The sequence below is a fragment of the Pagrus major genome, chromosome 3 (assembly GCF_040436345.1).
Source record: "Pagrus major chromosome 3, Pma_NU_1.0".
NCBI lineage: Eukaryota > Metazoa > Chordata > Actinopteri > Spariformes > Sparidae > Pagrus > Pagrus major.
Genome location: NC_133217.1, coordinates 16,413,009 through 16,429,301, shown reverse-complemented (window position 1 = coordinate 16,429,301; position 16,293 = coordinate 16,413,009). Strand labels below are relative to the sequence as shown.

The 16,293-nt window shown below is 42.0% G+C and overlaps 3 protein-coding genes across 3 annotated transcripts; all 3 read right to left on the bottom strand.

Annotated features, from left to right (window-relative positions):
* Positions 1-940: 940 nt before the first annotated feature.
* Positions 941-10,740, bottom strand: LOC140993477 (keratinocyte-associated protein 3-like). Its single transcript, XM_073462924.1, has 6 exons — positions 10,633-10,740; positions 9,039-9,235; positions 7,921-7,980; positions 5,849-6,040; positions 3,076-3,222; positions 941-2,938 (listed from the first exon to the last, which is right to left on the bottom strand). The coding sequence occupies exons 1-6, from the start codon at positions 10,643-10,645 to the stop codon at positions 2,480-2,482; spliced, it is 1,068 nt and encodes a 355-aa protein (XP_073319025.1). The 5' UTR covers positions 10,646-10,740; the 3' UTR covers positions 941-2,479.
* Positions 10,741-12,182: 1,442 nt separating this feature from the next.
* On the bottom strand, positions 12,183-12,914 carry LOC140993392 (gap junction beta-3 protein-like). Its single transcript, XM_073462811.1, has one exon. It carries the CDS (start codon positions 12,912-12,914, stop codon positions 12,183-12,185), a length of 732 nt encoding a protein of 243 aa, XP_073318912.1.
* Positions 12,915-15,099: 2,185 nt separating this feature from the next.
* LOC140993771 (gap junction beta-4 protein-like) lies at positions 15,100-16,160 on the bottom strand. The gene is made up of 2 exons (XM_073463306.1): positions 15,625-16,160; positions 15,100-15,382 (listed from the first exon to the last, which is right to left on the bottom strand). The coding sequence occupies exons 1-2, from the start codon at positions 16,158-16,160 to the stop codon at positions 15,100-15,102; spliced, it is 819 nt and encodes a 272-aa protein (XP_073319407.1).
* Between the last annotated feature and the right edge of the window lie 133 nt (positions 16,161-16,293).

Genomic DNA, 16,293 nt, shown 5'->3' with positions numbered 1-16,293 from the left:
GCTTCACATTACACACTGCAGAAGGTGAACAGTAAAAAAAACAATGACTCCTCTGTCTGCTGTGTAAGATCTTAAAATCTTTTTCTTTAACTAGTCTAAGAAGAATCCCGTCACGCCAGACTTCACTACCAGATTTTTAAGAACAGGCAAAATCAGCCCAATATGTGCGTCACCAAACTTTGAATTATTGTGTACAAAGTGATCTACCAATGAGGGTCTGAGAGCTGTGCTGGTGCAGCTGCACCTACATGACATTAGGACTGACCAGAGGTTAACTTGTACCAAACATCTGCACAGGAGCTTCCTAACCAGCTGCACCTCTGCTTTGGGGATCCTAATAGTGTCACTGCCTTCTGCTGGTAGGATAAGGAACAACAGTTGCTCACCCCTGATCTACTACAGTTTAACCCTTTTCTATTCTCACTGCCTCTGATGAACTGGTACCTTGTGTTGGATTAATACACGCCCTTCTTACTTTCTTTCTTTCTTCCTCCCTCCCTAACCTCCCTTTCTTCTTTCCTTCCTAGTTTTTCTGTTGCATGAAAACCTCACGCGAGGATGTCATGTTTGTTCCTTTGGACCTGAAAGCGAAATATACCTATGTGTTTCAAAGCTGCACGTGTGGACTGTCTCTTCATTTCTTGGCATTTAGGAAAGCACGAAGGAGAGCATGTCACTGCGGACAAGCAAACATCTGGTCCGACAACTGAACATTACTGACATACATGAAGGTTTCGCAGCCTTTCAAGATACATCGTAGGTTCTTATTAACACACAACTGACACAAAGTGGGGGAATGTGTTTGTGTTGCTCTGCCAGGGTGTCTACATGGGTGCCTGAGTGTAACCAGTCATACCTGTCAGGTCACTAACAGCTGACATTACCACACTGAATGTTTCCAGTTGCAGAGTTCAGACGCAAACCAAACAATCTAGCTGTGTAATGATGAATAATAACTTTATTTAGTTAAGCAATAAATACAACAGACTTGTAGTACTGGTTTCTCTTGACCTAAGTACAGGATAAATGCACACACACTTGATTCTCGAACAGGCAGCACACAACAGAGGTTTAATCCTCTGCAATAAACAGGAAGAAGGCAGCACCACACACACTCAGACACTGTGTATTGCTTCACTTGAGAGAAGCTGTACTCTTTCTATGGCACCTGCCTCCGTTAGTAGTGTTAAATCTAACGTTAAAATGATATTTTGACAATAAGGAAATAAACTTTTCATCTTCTTACCGAGAGTTAGACGAGAAGGTCCACGCCGCTCTCATGTTTGTGCGCTAATTTTGAAGCTAAAGCCAGGACATGGTTAGCTTAGCCTAGCATAAAGATGGAAAACTAGGGGGGAAAAAATAGCTACATATATCCATGCCTCCATTATATGTGTGAAGTCGAACATTAAAGAAAAATGTCTCATTTTAGGAAATACATTTTGCCATTTTCTTACCCAGACTCAGACAAGAAGATTGAGACGGCTTTCACTTTTTCGCCCCAATTATGAAGCTAGAGCCAGGAGATGGTTAGCTTGGCCTGGCATAAAGACACAGAGTATGGGGAGAACAGCTAGCCTAGGCTAGTTCAAAAACACACATGCCAGCAGAAGAAACATAAAAAAATCTAAATGTCTTAATGTCGAGTTGAGGTGCTGTAACCATTTCCTGGTGACAAACTTCCTGTTGTCACTGTGACAAGTCATTAGCCTACAGTACACAACTCACTTTTAACTGCAATTTTTCATTTTTACATTTCAGCTCGAGTAAGAATGAATCAAATTGGAAACATTAGTGAATAAGAGCTGCTGGTAGGCATATTTTTTTGACTTCTGACAAAGCAAGGCTTGCCGTTTCTCCCAGATTGCAGTTTCATGCTAAGCTAACACAACAAGACTCTCACTGCTCCCAGTCAAGAAAGAGTCTAGCACATATAATCCACATTGAAGCAACAACATGTCATTTCTACACGCTTTTTGTACAAATTAAATAAACAAAACATAACATTTCAATTAGTGAGCTTTAGAGTTGTTAAACATGCTAAGGTAAGCTAACCATGCCCTAACTCCAGCTCTGTAGCTTCTTAGCACACAGGCGTCAGTGGTATGATCTTCTCCTCTAAGTCTTGGCAGAAAAGTGCATTTCTCAAAATGTCAAACTATTCTTTTAACCGTGAATGAACTAAATGTGTGTACATCAAAGAACTGGCACCATGTCTTCATTCTGGAGGATTTGCCTCATCTGTTTATCCTGATATGAATACTTTGACACTCAGAAGTACAAAAACAAAAGAACAGACACACTCACTTAACCAGGATTCTGCACACTGACAGTTTTGAGGTCTACTGCACTGCTAAAAAAAACCTCTCCAGCACAGAGTTCAGTTTTTAAGAACTGATGTTTGAATCCAAGTATTGTAGCAACAACAAACACCCTCACAGCACTTCATCTTCAGGAAGCTCTGACAGGTCAAATACGTCTAAATCCAGAAGCTGGACCTTTCCAGCCCTCCCCTCTCCAGCAGTCCGTGTTGCTCCGGTGCCCTTTGCTGGCTGCCAGCCCTCGTTTCTTGCCTTCCTCTGTCTGACCTTTCTCTGTACGGCGGGTGAAGAGGTTGCCTCTCTGAAGGAGGAAGACTCCGATATGGAGGAGGAAGATGCTGTGAAGCGGGAGGAGGTTGGCGCGGCTGTCTTGGAGGTTCAGTATTCCGTCTTGGAGGTCCACGGTGGCTTCTTGGAGGTGCAGTATACCGGGTTGGAGGTGCAGTATACCGGGTTGGAGGCTCATTGTTGCTTCTTGGAGGTGCAGTATAGCGAGAGGGAGAGTCAGTATAGCGAGAGGGAGAGTCAGTATAGCGAGAGGGAGAGTCAGTATAGCGAGAGGGAGAGTCAGTATAGCGAGAGGGAGCTCCTTCATCAATCGGCCTCACCACGTTGACCTACACAAACACAGAGGAATTCATTTACGACAGTGTTTTAATCCAATTTTTAAATATTGCTCAACTGAAAACAGTCTTAGGCACCATTTCAAAGACTATATATATATTTTTATATAAGTAGCACAATCTAATCTCACCGCTCTGCCAAAGTCTCTTTTTCTCTTCCTTTTGGGGCAGCAAGGCAGACCCAGAAATGAAACGCAGGCAGCAAGGCATCGGGCAGAAAACACCATCTGGATGACACAAGTCACGATCAGAGGCACCCAGAGGATCAGAGTGGTGCTCTGGGGAGGGATGAAGGAGTTGGGTTAGTGACAACCACCAGCTGGACCATAAACAACACAATCTGAGGCAAGAGCAGCTTCACATAATCAGGGCTACAGCGTGGGTAATGATGTGAAATACAACCTTGTTTTTCTCGCCACGTTGGGTCTGGGAATTTCAGTTTTCACAGGAGAGTCAGCATTGTGAATAAAACATGCGGAGCAGACTGTATCAAAGTGTACAGGGGGGACAGCTGCTGTTTGTTGAGCAGACTACAAAGAGATTGAGCGTTTATGTTTTTAAGTTTGGGAGCTTTCTTTGGAATTCATGATGAAATATGTAGGAATAAAAAAAAACCCAAAAACCTTGCATAACGATTACTGCCCCGAAGCAACTCGGATATCTTGTCCAAAACATTCTTTCAGGTGATGTAATGCGCCCTCCGGCAGCCATATTGGAGGTCCCCGGCTAATAAGCAACTCTGTGAGTGAACAGCATGGTCGACAGTCTCAGAAGACTCCAAAAGAATGATTTACCTCTGTACTGATACTGAGATGGAAGTCTCCTGATGAAAGGATAAATCTGGAACTTAATATTAACCATCCGTCATATTAAAACTTTATTTCGAGGCAAAACAAAAAGTGAGCACACTAAAAATAATACCAATAAGCCCTCATTTCGGAGTCTGTTTAAAATTTGCTTCAAAAAACTACAAAACTACAGAAACCAACCGTAGTTTTAATACATAAGAATTGTGCTCAACTTCAGTATAAGGGCAGCTAATTTGCTTTACCTACACATGGGTTTGAGCTAGCATGAAAAGCAAGTGGCTATACATTGCGCAGTGTACAGCGTAAGTGTTTTGCTAAATTAGCTTGAGGACTACTTGGTTGGTTGAGTGAACTTTAGCTTTAACTGTCCTGAACTGCAGCATACAGCGGTAAAATCTACCACCTAATTATTTGCTACTCTTTGCTAATACAAATGTATAAGGCTGATGTGGGCAGTATGTGCAGCTGTGTGTTAAGGCATAGCTACGAAAAGTACAGAAGTAGCTGCCATAGCTATACTGTGACTAATGTGCGCCCCCTCAGAAATGTTATTAGCCTGCAAATAGTAGCAGGGATAGCAATAACTGTAGCTGGTTAGCATGGGCTGCTCGCGTTTTCAGTTTCATTGGTATCACTCTGTTGATAGTAAAGAGCATTACAACAACAGGCTACTTTCAAAGAGGCTCAGTCATCTGCTAGCTTTCAGTAGCACACGCAAGCCCATGCTAACCAGTCACAGTTTTTGGTATCACAGTTGCTGCCATAGCCCCTGTGTGTATATTGTTGAGGAGGTGCACTCTAGCTAGCTACAGCACAGTGTAGCTTCAACAGCTACATGCGTAGCTTCCATATCTACACTGTAATCCCTCAACGCACCGCTTAAATGTTACGTCATTGAAAAGATGGCAGTGAAACACTAGATGCTAGATTATATTTATTGGCTACACGTTAAATATCCCTATTTAACATTTATAAGCTGTATATTCATATTTAATAAATGGTTATTTACACATTATAATGCAGTTATAAGTAACACCAGATATCACCAGTGATGTCGTGAGGTGAGATGTCTGCACAGAGCCCAGAGGACACTAAAAGACAGCAGCCACCCAGCCACAGCCTGCTCACCCTGACAAAAGATACAGAAGTATCCGCTGCCGTGCCATCAGACTCCAGAGCAGCTTCATTCCTGACTCTTCTTAACTCATCCTGACTACAACTTGCATTCCATTGTACAACCCGGCGTTGTAGACATGATGACATCAGTACATCTGTTTGTTTGTTTGTTTTATACCGTCAGTCATTAACTTTTTTTACAGCAGCATGTTTTTATGCTGCTCATTAATGCTAAATGTGGGGACTTGGAATAAAGTGGTACCTACAGTATTTATGTGTATCTGACAGTCTGTCGAGAAAACCTTTAGCTCCAGTTGATCAGTGCTTTCCATCACAGTGAGTGACAGACTGTACTGTAAACACTGTGACTGCATGACAGCAGATTCCTGTTCAATAATGAGACATGTCAAACCTTCCCAACATCACTGCGTTTCATAAAGTGAATCAAAGACTGTAAACACATTTGCTGTCTAATGCCGTGTTTGTGCTATTAATGGGTAAAATCCGACACTGAGCTATAATTTTAAAGCGCTGCATGCATCTACAGCGGTTCTGCCATTAACCCCTCGCGTCATGTATAAATCCAGCTTAAGACAAAGGTCACTTAACTGACAAATTGCAGACTACTAGCCGTGCTAAAATGCCAACGTGGTGCTGATGTGTGGCTGTAGCTGTGAGGCTGAGCAGGTCTGACAGTCCATCTGTAACGCACTGGAACAGGACAGAGCCCGAAGAAGTCCGACAGGGTCAGGTCAGCATTTCTGCCACCAGCCCGATGGCTGCAGAGTGTGACTGACGGGGTGACAGACAGGACCCATCCTCACGCCCAACGTACGCACACATAAAAGGGGCACGGCCGCCATGACGTAGAGGCACGTGTCGTGTTCATGCCACAGAGACAATGGTCAGCTCTTCAAAGAGCCAGGTGCCCACAGCTCATGCCTTGATCTCAGCGCCTGTTGTGCACAAATAAACTCACATAGATGCGGGTGGGGTCAAAAGGACATTCGTTGGTGATGCTGGAGTAGCCAATGGCATCGGGGAAGCGGCAGTGAGTCAGGAGGCTCCGCCCGCCGTGAATGATGGCCCTCACCACAGACACGAAGAGTCCGACGGCTGAAGCTCCTGCCATGACGGCCGCGGCCAGACCCACTGAAAAGAGTGACCACGTCTGGGGACGGGACAGAAAGACAAGAAGAAACATCAGGAGTCAAATATTTGATGACTGGTTAAATTGAGCTTTAATGCTCCCAGTTAGGAAACTGGGGCATCTGCGACAGTAAACAGACGAAAGGACGGCAAAGAATAAACATTATTAATAGAAAAAGAGCAGATTTAAGGCAGCATTTACTACATGAGATATGGAAGCATATGAAAAAATAGAAAAGAAAATAAGTCAGGTAAACATGAGAATATCCCAAAAATTAAAAATATATTCATGAAGAAGTGTGCAAACAAAGATCAGCGTCAATTTTGGACAATATTTTTCAAACCTGTCTCTTGGGAGCTCCCCAACCGAAATGAAACACAATTCAAAATTTCATTTTTACAATCAGATACAGTGAAAAAATGTCTTTTTGCAGGAATTGTTGCTTCTCTTTGTCACACACATCAGTAAACTGAATTTCTTTGGGTTCAGGACTTTTGGTCCGACAAAACAAGACATGTGAAGATGTTCCCTCGGCCGTTTAGAAGTTAGTAATGGATTTTAAAGTTATTTTTTATTTTATTATTTTGTAATATTCAGAAACAAAAACAATTGATCCATTTATTGAACCAATAATCTGCAGTAAAACTGATAATGAAAACAGTGTTTAGTTGTAGCCCTATTAATACTAACGTACTAAAAAATTGACTGTGGAATCACTTAAGCCTCTGTGCCACAGAGCTCCACTGACATCCAAAATCTATTAAACGAGCCACTCCAGTGCATGTTCCTTCATTATGAAGATTATGGCCACTGTAGTTTGAGTCGATCAAACATGAACCATCCCGCTGCAGTAAATCATCAGTAAAACACCAAATCTGTCGCTAAAAAAACCCAACAAACACACATTTTACTCTTGTTTTGCCAAAAACGTACAGTGTCGAAACTATGACGAAACTATTAACTAACTCCTTGTTGGTTCTGGTCCTTTAATGGGATTTGTTGATCATGAAAAACATAGGATAAGCCAAGCCTTATCTAAACTCCCAGTAAGAAGCATTAACAACTAAAGTTATCAGCTATGTGCAATAATGAATCATATTCTAGGCAGCTAAAAGAGTGAACCCGCCCTTTAATAAATGTACAGAAGGTGAGACACAGGTACAGAAAGTGTCTAGACGATTAAAATCCCTTTGTGAAGATGAGTGAGTTAAAGCAAACCTCGATAAGAACAATAGAAAACTGTAGCAATTTGTCTGGGAGATAAGAGCTGCAGTAGCCAGCAGAAGTAATAAAGGAGTGTGTTAATATGAATAAAGGGAGTGTTCAGATGACTTGTTATTCATACAGAGTGCTGCCTGTATGACTGAATAAGAAAACAAGACGGATGAGGAGTCAAACTGCTGCTAGTCAGCGCTGCCTTGCCCAGTTCGCTGTAGCTCTCTTTAACAAAGGGGACGGGGAGTGGTTTATCACGCCAGGTTCTCCTGAGCTTACTCATTCTGTTCAGCCCGCTGCCTCATCAGTCCCGTCTGAGCAGCCCGACAGCTGACTGAGTAAACAGAGGGCGAAGCCGAGCGAGCTGCGAGGCTGGAGGGAGAGAGGAAAATATTCCAACTCTGCAGGGCTGCGTTCAGTCACCTGAGGCAACATGCAGCAACTCAAAGGGGATTTTTTATGTCCTCCTGACAAGAGAGTCGGTGACAGGAGAGGAGAATAAAGTGGTAGAAAGCTGAGAAATATCAGAGAGAAGGCAAAAATACGTGCAGGATCAAAATAAGCAGAGAGCGCCTTTAACTACTGAGAGAGAACATCAGGGGAAAGGACTGGAGGCAGCACTGTCAGAAGAGGTTTTATCACTTCTTGAAAAAACAGTTAATAGGAAAAATAAAAGTGATACTAACCAGGCATCTACTCTTCTTGTTTTTAGACAAGACAATAGCCAGAATGCCAACGATGATTCCCTGCAGAGACAAGAGAGACTCATCAAAGAATATTCATATCTGAAACCATATGTCCCTGATCATACAGGGAAGACTGATGACAGATGTGATACAGAAAACCAAGAAATGAAAAATTATAAGATTTTACATCATGTATGTCTCATTCAGTCTGTGGACAGACAACACGGGAAACACAGGGAGAAAGTCAAAGTCAACTCCACATTTCTGTCAACACCACAGCTGTGCTATCACTACAAGCATCTGTAGTGTGTGAAAGTGTTTAAATAGTGTGTGTTTTTAAGCTGTTTGTGCAAGGAAAAAAAAAAATCATCACAGAATAGCCCTTTAACTCGACATGTAATTCATACTGGCGACTGGAATGACCAATTTGAGGTCATCAGATAAACCTGTGACTGATTCAAATGACTACTTTCTGCATTTTTAAAAGGGAAACTGTATATTTTATTAAAATATTTGCAGTACTTGCAGTATTTAACACTTTCCATGATTTTAAAAGGTGCAATATGTAAGAATATCAGTTAGTCCCACCACCATTTGGACCTCAGAAATCCCACCCTCTTAGTGGTCCAAAGCTCCTGTGCTACCGCCGGGCGCTACTGGCAGAATCAGCTAATAGGACCGCTAACGTCAGCTACAGTTAGCAGCAGTTAGCGGTTACTCAATTCTTACATCTTGCAACTTTAACACACACATTTACAAAACATTACTTTTACAAATGGTTTTTACAGCACTTAAAAAATATATATTTTCATTGCTCAAGCCCAAAGAACCTTTTGTTGTTACACATTTTCTCCATTAAGAAAGTTTTCTACATTACTTTTAAGATCAATTTCAGGACCCTTTATCTGAAGGAGTGGATGCATAACTGGTGGCTTTCAGAATGCAACCACAGCTCTGATGAAAAATCACCTGACACGACATTAGAAAGTCTGAGAAGAGAGCACTGACATGAAAATGATTTTCCTTTATGGTTTCCTTTTTCTAAATCTTATAGTAACAATATGAAGAGCAGGTTGTAAAATGATCAGAGTATGCATCTCATGCGCCTGTGCACTCACCACAAGGCCGGAGGTGAGAGCGACCACGTTGGAGATGGCGTACTCCATGGCCCGGGCCTGCTTGTGGAAGTTGATGTGTCGGAGCACCACGCCGTGCACCAGCGCTCCCAGCAGGAAGTTCACATGACCAATGAGGAGCATGCTCAGACCCATCTTCATCAGGGCCTTGGGGTCCTCCAGGCTGGCACAACACACTCCTGAGGAGGAAGAGTAGCGAATTAATACTCCAGGCACGTTTCAGACAGAACTGTTTTTCATTATGTAAAGCTTGCGTTTTAAAGCTAATATGAACTTGCTCCTCAGCATCTCTACAAATATATCACAAGATTAAAGATCCATTTTGCAAAATATCGTTTTGGAGCAAAGTCCTGAAACCTGCTACCTGATGTTGAAATTTGCTGCAAACATGACCATTTTCAAGCGATCTACCTAATACTGGTTAATTCAACAACAAAACTGTCTGTATCCATGACAAGATATAATAAAGCACGCACTTTATTGCATCTTGCTGGTCTCAATTTACCTCCTTTTGATTTCACCACTGTTAATCTCTCATTCTCATAAAAGCCCTCTGGGGGACAGGAGTTGCAAATGAGCATCCGTTATAAACATTGCGATCAGTGATGATACTGGCATCAGATAGCAGTTTTCATTTTGTCCATGTATCCTGTATCTGTCCCTGTCAAATCATGCATACAATCAATAAATCACATGACAGAACAGAAAGTTGCAGTGATTTTAGATAACGTTACATCACCCATGTTGTTTTCCTGTTGTACTGATCAGAGACACAGAAGCCGGGTCAACACCGCTGCAGGGATGTCACTTGTATTAATGATTAGCTGCTAAACACATAACTACAGTGCAGGCTGTTCAGACTGGAGCTGACCAGAACCAGTACACTGGAGTCGACTTAAGAACAAAACTACATTTTACATGAACTAAAATGCTAAAATCAACAACTGCTGCTGATATACAACTATACAACAATATGAGAACGTCAAACTTAACTAACAACACACAGAAGATGTCTTCTAAAGATGTAAAAAATTAGAGAAAAACTTGACGCCTGACTGTGTTAGATTTAACTATTAAAAGCTCCATTGGAATTATAACTTCTTTGAGTTTTTCTGTTAGTTGAGTTCCACCTTAATGTTTGTGTAGGCCACACACAGTATGTAACATGGCACACATCTCAGTTTTAACCTGGCTGCTGCTCCCATCTTCACATGACAAGGCAATTTCACAACTAAATATTTGGGGAATTCTCACTCACACATGCAGAGGTGTGATTTCACATTTCACACAGCGTCCACACTGTTCAGCCTCTGATATTTAAAACATGTGGGCCCAAAGGCTCAAAGTTGTGTACTTACTTCAAAGTGCAGTTTCATTTCTAACTGCTTCTCCCAGGACAAATGCTTACTATCTCACTTTATACAGGTGCTGTTAAAATGCTTCCTTAGCAGGTGGAAACTATTTCAGTCAAGTTCACAGCCACCACCACACCCAAACAGACACACCACAAGTCTGAAACAAACAAATGCCTACAGTCTACAGACATGTACATAAACCAGTCAGGCACATTCATTACCTGTACCAGCCATCTCTGTCAGGTCACCATGAGTTATAAGTGACGGGCAGTCCTGTCTGTTGGTCTTATCTTATCAGCGTGTCTCCTCTTCTCTCCAAACTAAGCAGAGCAGCGCACACAGTCAGTCAGACAGTCAGTCAGTCAGTCAGTCATCAGCACACAGGGAAAGTGACACCTGTGCTCATGACGTTTCAAAATAAAACCTCATCGCGTCAAAGAATATATCGATAAAAGCGTAACAAACTTGATGAACATACTGTAGATGTTAATCTATGACAGTGGCTTTTTGGAGAGTTTAAGCACAGTTACTACATTTCTCCTGGCTACTGCGTGCGTAGTCTAAAGTTGGGGAAATGGCAAGAATTGAGCTAATATTAATCTACAATTGATTTGGCAAATGGAGAAAATTAGCAAAGATAAGATCTTGTTTGAGTTATAATCTGTGCCTTATTTGTAAATATTTTTAAACATTTTTTTTTTTCATTTCCCAAAATGCCCCTGATGCACACTCCCAACAGTTCCTCTTCGGGAATCAATTAATGCTTTTATTTTGAAAGTAACGTTGGTAATTACTCGTTATCTGTTGAATTTCAGGGACCTTGATGCAGAGGAGCTCAGGTGCACCTGTCGGCACCTCCATGGTTATTCTGGTAGCTGAAAAAAGCCGTGGACATACTTATAAATTAGTGTAGTCGACTGTAAAGTCAGCTGACTTTATTCATTAAGTGTTTGTTAGCTGTAAAAAGTTGTTTTTGAATGTGGTTTGTTCAGGACATTAACCTATTAAGCTATTTCCGGTGTCAACACCTGGTCAAAGGCTGGAAAAACACGACAGACAAGTGGTCTGACGACAAAATGGTAGGCTGCAATATTAAATGCGCAATTAAACCCACAGGAAAAGTGTAAATATGTAATTATATTGGTCAGTTTGGGTGAAAAAACATAGCAGGGTTTCTATTTGAAGCTGTCGTGTCACTATATAACATTAATACCACACATAGGTACCACAGAAGATATTAAAGAATACAGTAGCCTACACAGTATATATTATATAATCACAAAATAGCCCAACTGAACTGTGAGAGGGACCATTGTTGTTTCCTGAGGGCTTCACGTCCCTCACATGACAATGTAGTATGTCTTTACTGCCACCAGGTGGAGAAATGGCGCCATCAAAGAGGACAAATCAGGTCTCACACATGGACGAACATTTGCTGTGTTTTTATTAAAGTTGCAATAATTAAAACAACCACAACAACAACTTTATCTTAGTTCTTTGACAATCTGTTTTTAGTGAATACAAAAAAACAAAAATAATGTCAGTTTTGGATATAGCATGAGCAGTTCACTTCTTCATTTAACAACGATCAACAACAGCAAAACTGTTGCTGAAACATTTATTACACTGAAAGAATTTTGATATCATTAATAAGCATGATACAATACATTTATACATTTATATTAGATATAAAATATATATAAAATCAATGTATTCAATGGGGAAAAGAATCACTCCATAGCAAATCAGTTGAAGGCAAATGAGTCTCCAGCTATAATTTAAGAGATGACTTGCAGCCATCAAAGTCCAGGTCAGGGCGGACCCTTCTAGACTTGGTGCGCAGGGTGCCTTGATCTTTGAGAGTTACCAACCGGGAAGCAATCAGGTAGAAAATCTCACAGACGTTGAGCACCACACACATAGCGGACGCCCCCACCATGAAGTAGGTGAAAACGGTCTTCTCAGTGGGACGGGATATGTAGCAGTCCACCAAATTAGGACAGGGGCTGACATCACATTGGACCTTCCTGGGCAGCTTGAAGCTGTCGTAGATGTAGTGGAGCAAGTAGAGAAAAGTGATCTCAAAGCTGGTCTTAATGAAGAGGCTCATGAGGTAAGTCCACCATAGGCCGCCATGCTTTTGGCCTGGGTTGTCGTACAGCCGCGTGCCCTCGCCATGCTTGGCTTGGTACTTGCGTTCACGGTCTTCCCTGTAGGCCACGTGCAGCACGACCATGAAGGAAGGGCAGGTGACAAAGATAAGCTGGAGAGCCCAGAGGCGGATGTGGGAGACGGGAAAGTAGTAATCGTAGCAGATGTTCTTGCAACCTGGCTGGAGGGTGTTGCACTCGAAGTGTGCCTGGTCATCGCTCCAGACGCGCTCTGCAGCCACAACGAAGACCAACACCCGGAAGACGAAGACCACTGATAGCCAGATACGTCCAAAGGCAGTGGAGTACTTGTTGACTCCGCTGAGAAGATCCTGGAGAAACTTCCAATCCATGGGTTCGGCTTTGATTGGCTTCTCAGAAGTTTAGTAGTCTGTCTTTCAATGTTTGAAGGGAAACTTTATAAACTTTAGGGCTAGAACACGAGAAAGAGAAAAAGATAGAGTTATGCAATTATCCAGAGAAATAATACAAAAAACATAAAATCAGCAAAATATTGTAATTTTCTCCAAATGTTTCACAGTATGTTTTAGACTTTTCTTTTCTGATCAAACTGTTGCTTTAAGGGGCTTCAAAAAGTCTCTATCCCCTCTCCTGTATTTCACAGTTCAAAGCATTTTCATTCACTTTTAAAGTTTGGCACTTTGAAGAAAGATGCCTTTAATAATTGATGAAACACTTGTTCAACACCCAAAACCCTCCACAGTGTGCAGGAACACTTGGCTTCAGGTACACTTATGGGGAAGGTTTAAGATGAAGCTCAAAGGTAGAATTTTCTTAAATGTTCACTCCTCCTGCGTCCGAATGTTGTATTTCACATTGATTTATGCCCATAATTTAATGTCCTTATGGTCTTAAAACTTAATATAACTGATCCTAAATATACAATTAGAAAACAATGATCAAAACTTCTTAACTTACGATAAGAAAACGTGTCTTCCACTCAGTCCATCGTGTCCTTGCCTGGGAAGTAGTCTATGGGAATGCGTTCAGCAGGCTTTGGGCAACCTCTCTCCAGCAGTGAGTGGGTCTCTGATATTGACTGAGTACAAGAATCAACTCATGGCCATTATCTAGAGGTGTGGCCACTTTTGGCATCCACCCAAAACTTACCTTTAAACCTCTACCTACTCCATGTCAGCATCAATTTGTCGTAGAATTGACATGTAGCTAAGTCAAGAACTATAACTTTTAATCAACTTTTACTATGGCAGGTTTATTATGATGGGATACCCTTACTGAAATTCATGAATTCAGTAAAAGTAAAGTACACAAAAACAACAAAAGTAATAAGTGGTTTTGACGGAACAAGGAAATCAGTTCCAGAGAGTGACTTTGTGCAAATTATTAAAGGTGATACGGGACAAAAACATGTGGACTGTGAAAACCTCAAGCAGGTGTGTTTGTCTACGTTTCATGGCAAGTGACTTGGTATCAGTTCCATTAGGCAATTGCGATGTAGAGATATGCATGTTTGTGGCCTTTGAGTAATCAGGATTAAATGGGTCCAACGCCTAACACTTGTTTGCTCATTGGGATTAAAATGCACCTGAGATAGGGAGCGCCAATATCGCAGAATCAGATATAACAAGGGTTGGCTTATTCATTTTTCCAGGTAAGAATGTGCTACAGTCACTGCCTTATAAGTACACTCAGTTATACGATACTCTCCTTTACAAATCTACTCTCGGTCCAGTGAAGCGATGCAGGATGTGGTTAATTGTCATCGAGTTGGTCTGAAACTCAGTGTAGGAGTGGTGATTTTATCAACTTTTGTCAATAATGTTACTCCCATCAGTAACTATGTGTAGATCACTTTGTGTAAGACATTTTTGCACGTCATGATGTGGTTTTTCTGATTACTTCGGAGCATGTCGTAATTCCCCATCTAGATTTTCTATTCGTTCAGTTTACTCTATACTGCTGCACCCATTTGTGTCTGCCCTGCATGTCGTAGGTTCATTAAAGATATCTTTGCTGAAACACATTTGAAAAAGATGTGGAATTTCTGAAACTTTTCAGACAAGGCCGAAAAAGGAATATGTGGCAAAGCAAACTCCAAAGAATGGTTGTGTACTTTAGTTATGTTCATGACATTGTGTGTGCTTATGCAGAAGTATTTGCCTCAGTTCCTCACTTCTAGTTTGTGATAAAGTACACACACTGCAGCTCTCACATCTCAGAGTAAGTAAAGCAATTTTATTTTGTGGCATTCCAGATAACAAAATAATCTCACATAACAAATAATCATATAAATAGTCAAAGTACAGTAAATCACCTTTACTGTATTATCAGTTATTTCAGATCACAAAAAGGATACATACATGTTCAGCTCAACAATATTAAGAGACAAAAACATTTTTAAAAAACTGATATACAACAAAAATAATGACATGACCTTTGTAAACAAATTTTCTTTGAAACCACAAATTTTTGCAGATAAATCTGGCCAACAGTACAACAGCGACCTAACATGTCAAGTCATATTACAGTCAAACTCATTAGCTTGATACATGTCTCTCAGGAGACTGCTATGCTGTACGCTGGGGCTGAAGCGTCTCCATTGCCTCTGTCAGCCATCTTAGCCTTGTCCAGGACAGGCTCGTTGTACGCCGTGTTCTCCTTCCCAGTCAGAGGAGTTCTGGTCATCATGAAGGAGTTTGCTCTCGCTGAGCTGGGTCCACCTTTGCAGCACTCCGAGAACCTCTTCCCACACAGGTAGAAGACCTCGCAAAAAGTGAGGAATATGCACACAAAGCTGGTCACCACCATGAAGATGGTGAATATTTTCTTCTCTGTGGGCCTGAGGGATACATGGTGAAGGATGAGAGACATAACGTTAGTTCAGTCATTAAAGGTCGGGGAGGCGATTCAGGAGAAATATAGTCGACTGTTGAATCTCATTCCCAGGTCATCAAATACCAACGCTTTGGGCTGAATACCAACCCAAAGCATCAGTTGTTGACCATATTTCTCCAGGATCACCTTCCCTAATTTTAAGATTCCAGGATCTTTAACAGTGTAGAACATTTGGAGTACCCTTACCTGGCAATGTAGCAGTCCACCACATTGGGACATGGCTCTTCTTTGCATTTGACCAACGGTGGGAAGAATGTGGCCTCGTAGATGTAGAAGAGGAGGAAAACAAACACACCATCCACCGCCATCTTAAACAGCAGGCTCAAGAAGTAGGTCCACCAAAGTCCTCCTCGCTTCTTCCCTGTGTTATCATACAGAGGGGCACAGTTCTCTCCGTGCTTCAGCCGATGTTTGCGCTCGCGTTCTTCCCGGTAGGACACATGGAGCGTCACGAGAAGGGACGGGCAGGTGACAAAGATCAGCTGGAGAGCCCAGAGTCGGGTGTAGGAGATTGGGAAGTAGTGGTCGTAGCAGACATTGTGACAACCGGGTTGTCGGGTGTTGCAATCAAAGTCCTTTTGCTCGTCACCCCAGACCTTCTCACAGGCCACCAGGAAGACCAAGAGCCTGAAGATAAAAACGATGGCGAGCCAGATGCGACCGAACGCCGTGGAGTACTTGTTCACCCCGCTGAGGAGGCCCTCAAGGAAGGCCCAGTTCATGGTGTTCTTTCAGGGGTTAGGTCGAACCACCTTGAAGAAGAAGAAGGCCAAAATGACTGAAAATGTGGCAGGCACTTTACTGAGTGCTCCAGCACACAACTGGGCATGTCAGGCACAAAGGCTCTGTGATATA

Coding starts and splice junctions, on each gene's coding strand:
- LOC140993771 (XM_073463306.1), bottom strand. CDS start 16,160: ATGAACTGGGCCTTCCTTGAGGGCCTCCTCAGCGGGGTGAACAAGTAC. Junction 15,383..15,624: donor GTGGACTGCTACATTGCCAG/GTAAGGGTACTC, acceptor TGTATCCCTCAG/GCCCACAGAGAAGAAAATAT.
- LOC140993477 (XM_073462924.1), bottom strand. Junction 7,981..9,038: donor CTCTCACCTCCGGCCTTGTG/GTGAGTGCACAG, acceptor TTGTCTCTGCAG/GGAATCATCGTTGGCATTCT. Junction 3,223..5,848: donor TTGACCCCACCCGCATCTAT/GTGAGTTTATTT, acceptor ATCCCTCCCCAG/AGCACCACTCTGATCCTCTG.
- LOC140993392 (XM_073462811.1), bottom strand. CDS start 12,914: ATGGATTGGAAGTTTCTCCAGGATCTTCTCAGCGGAGTCAACAAGTAC.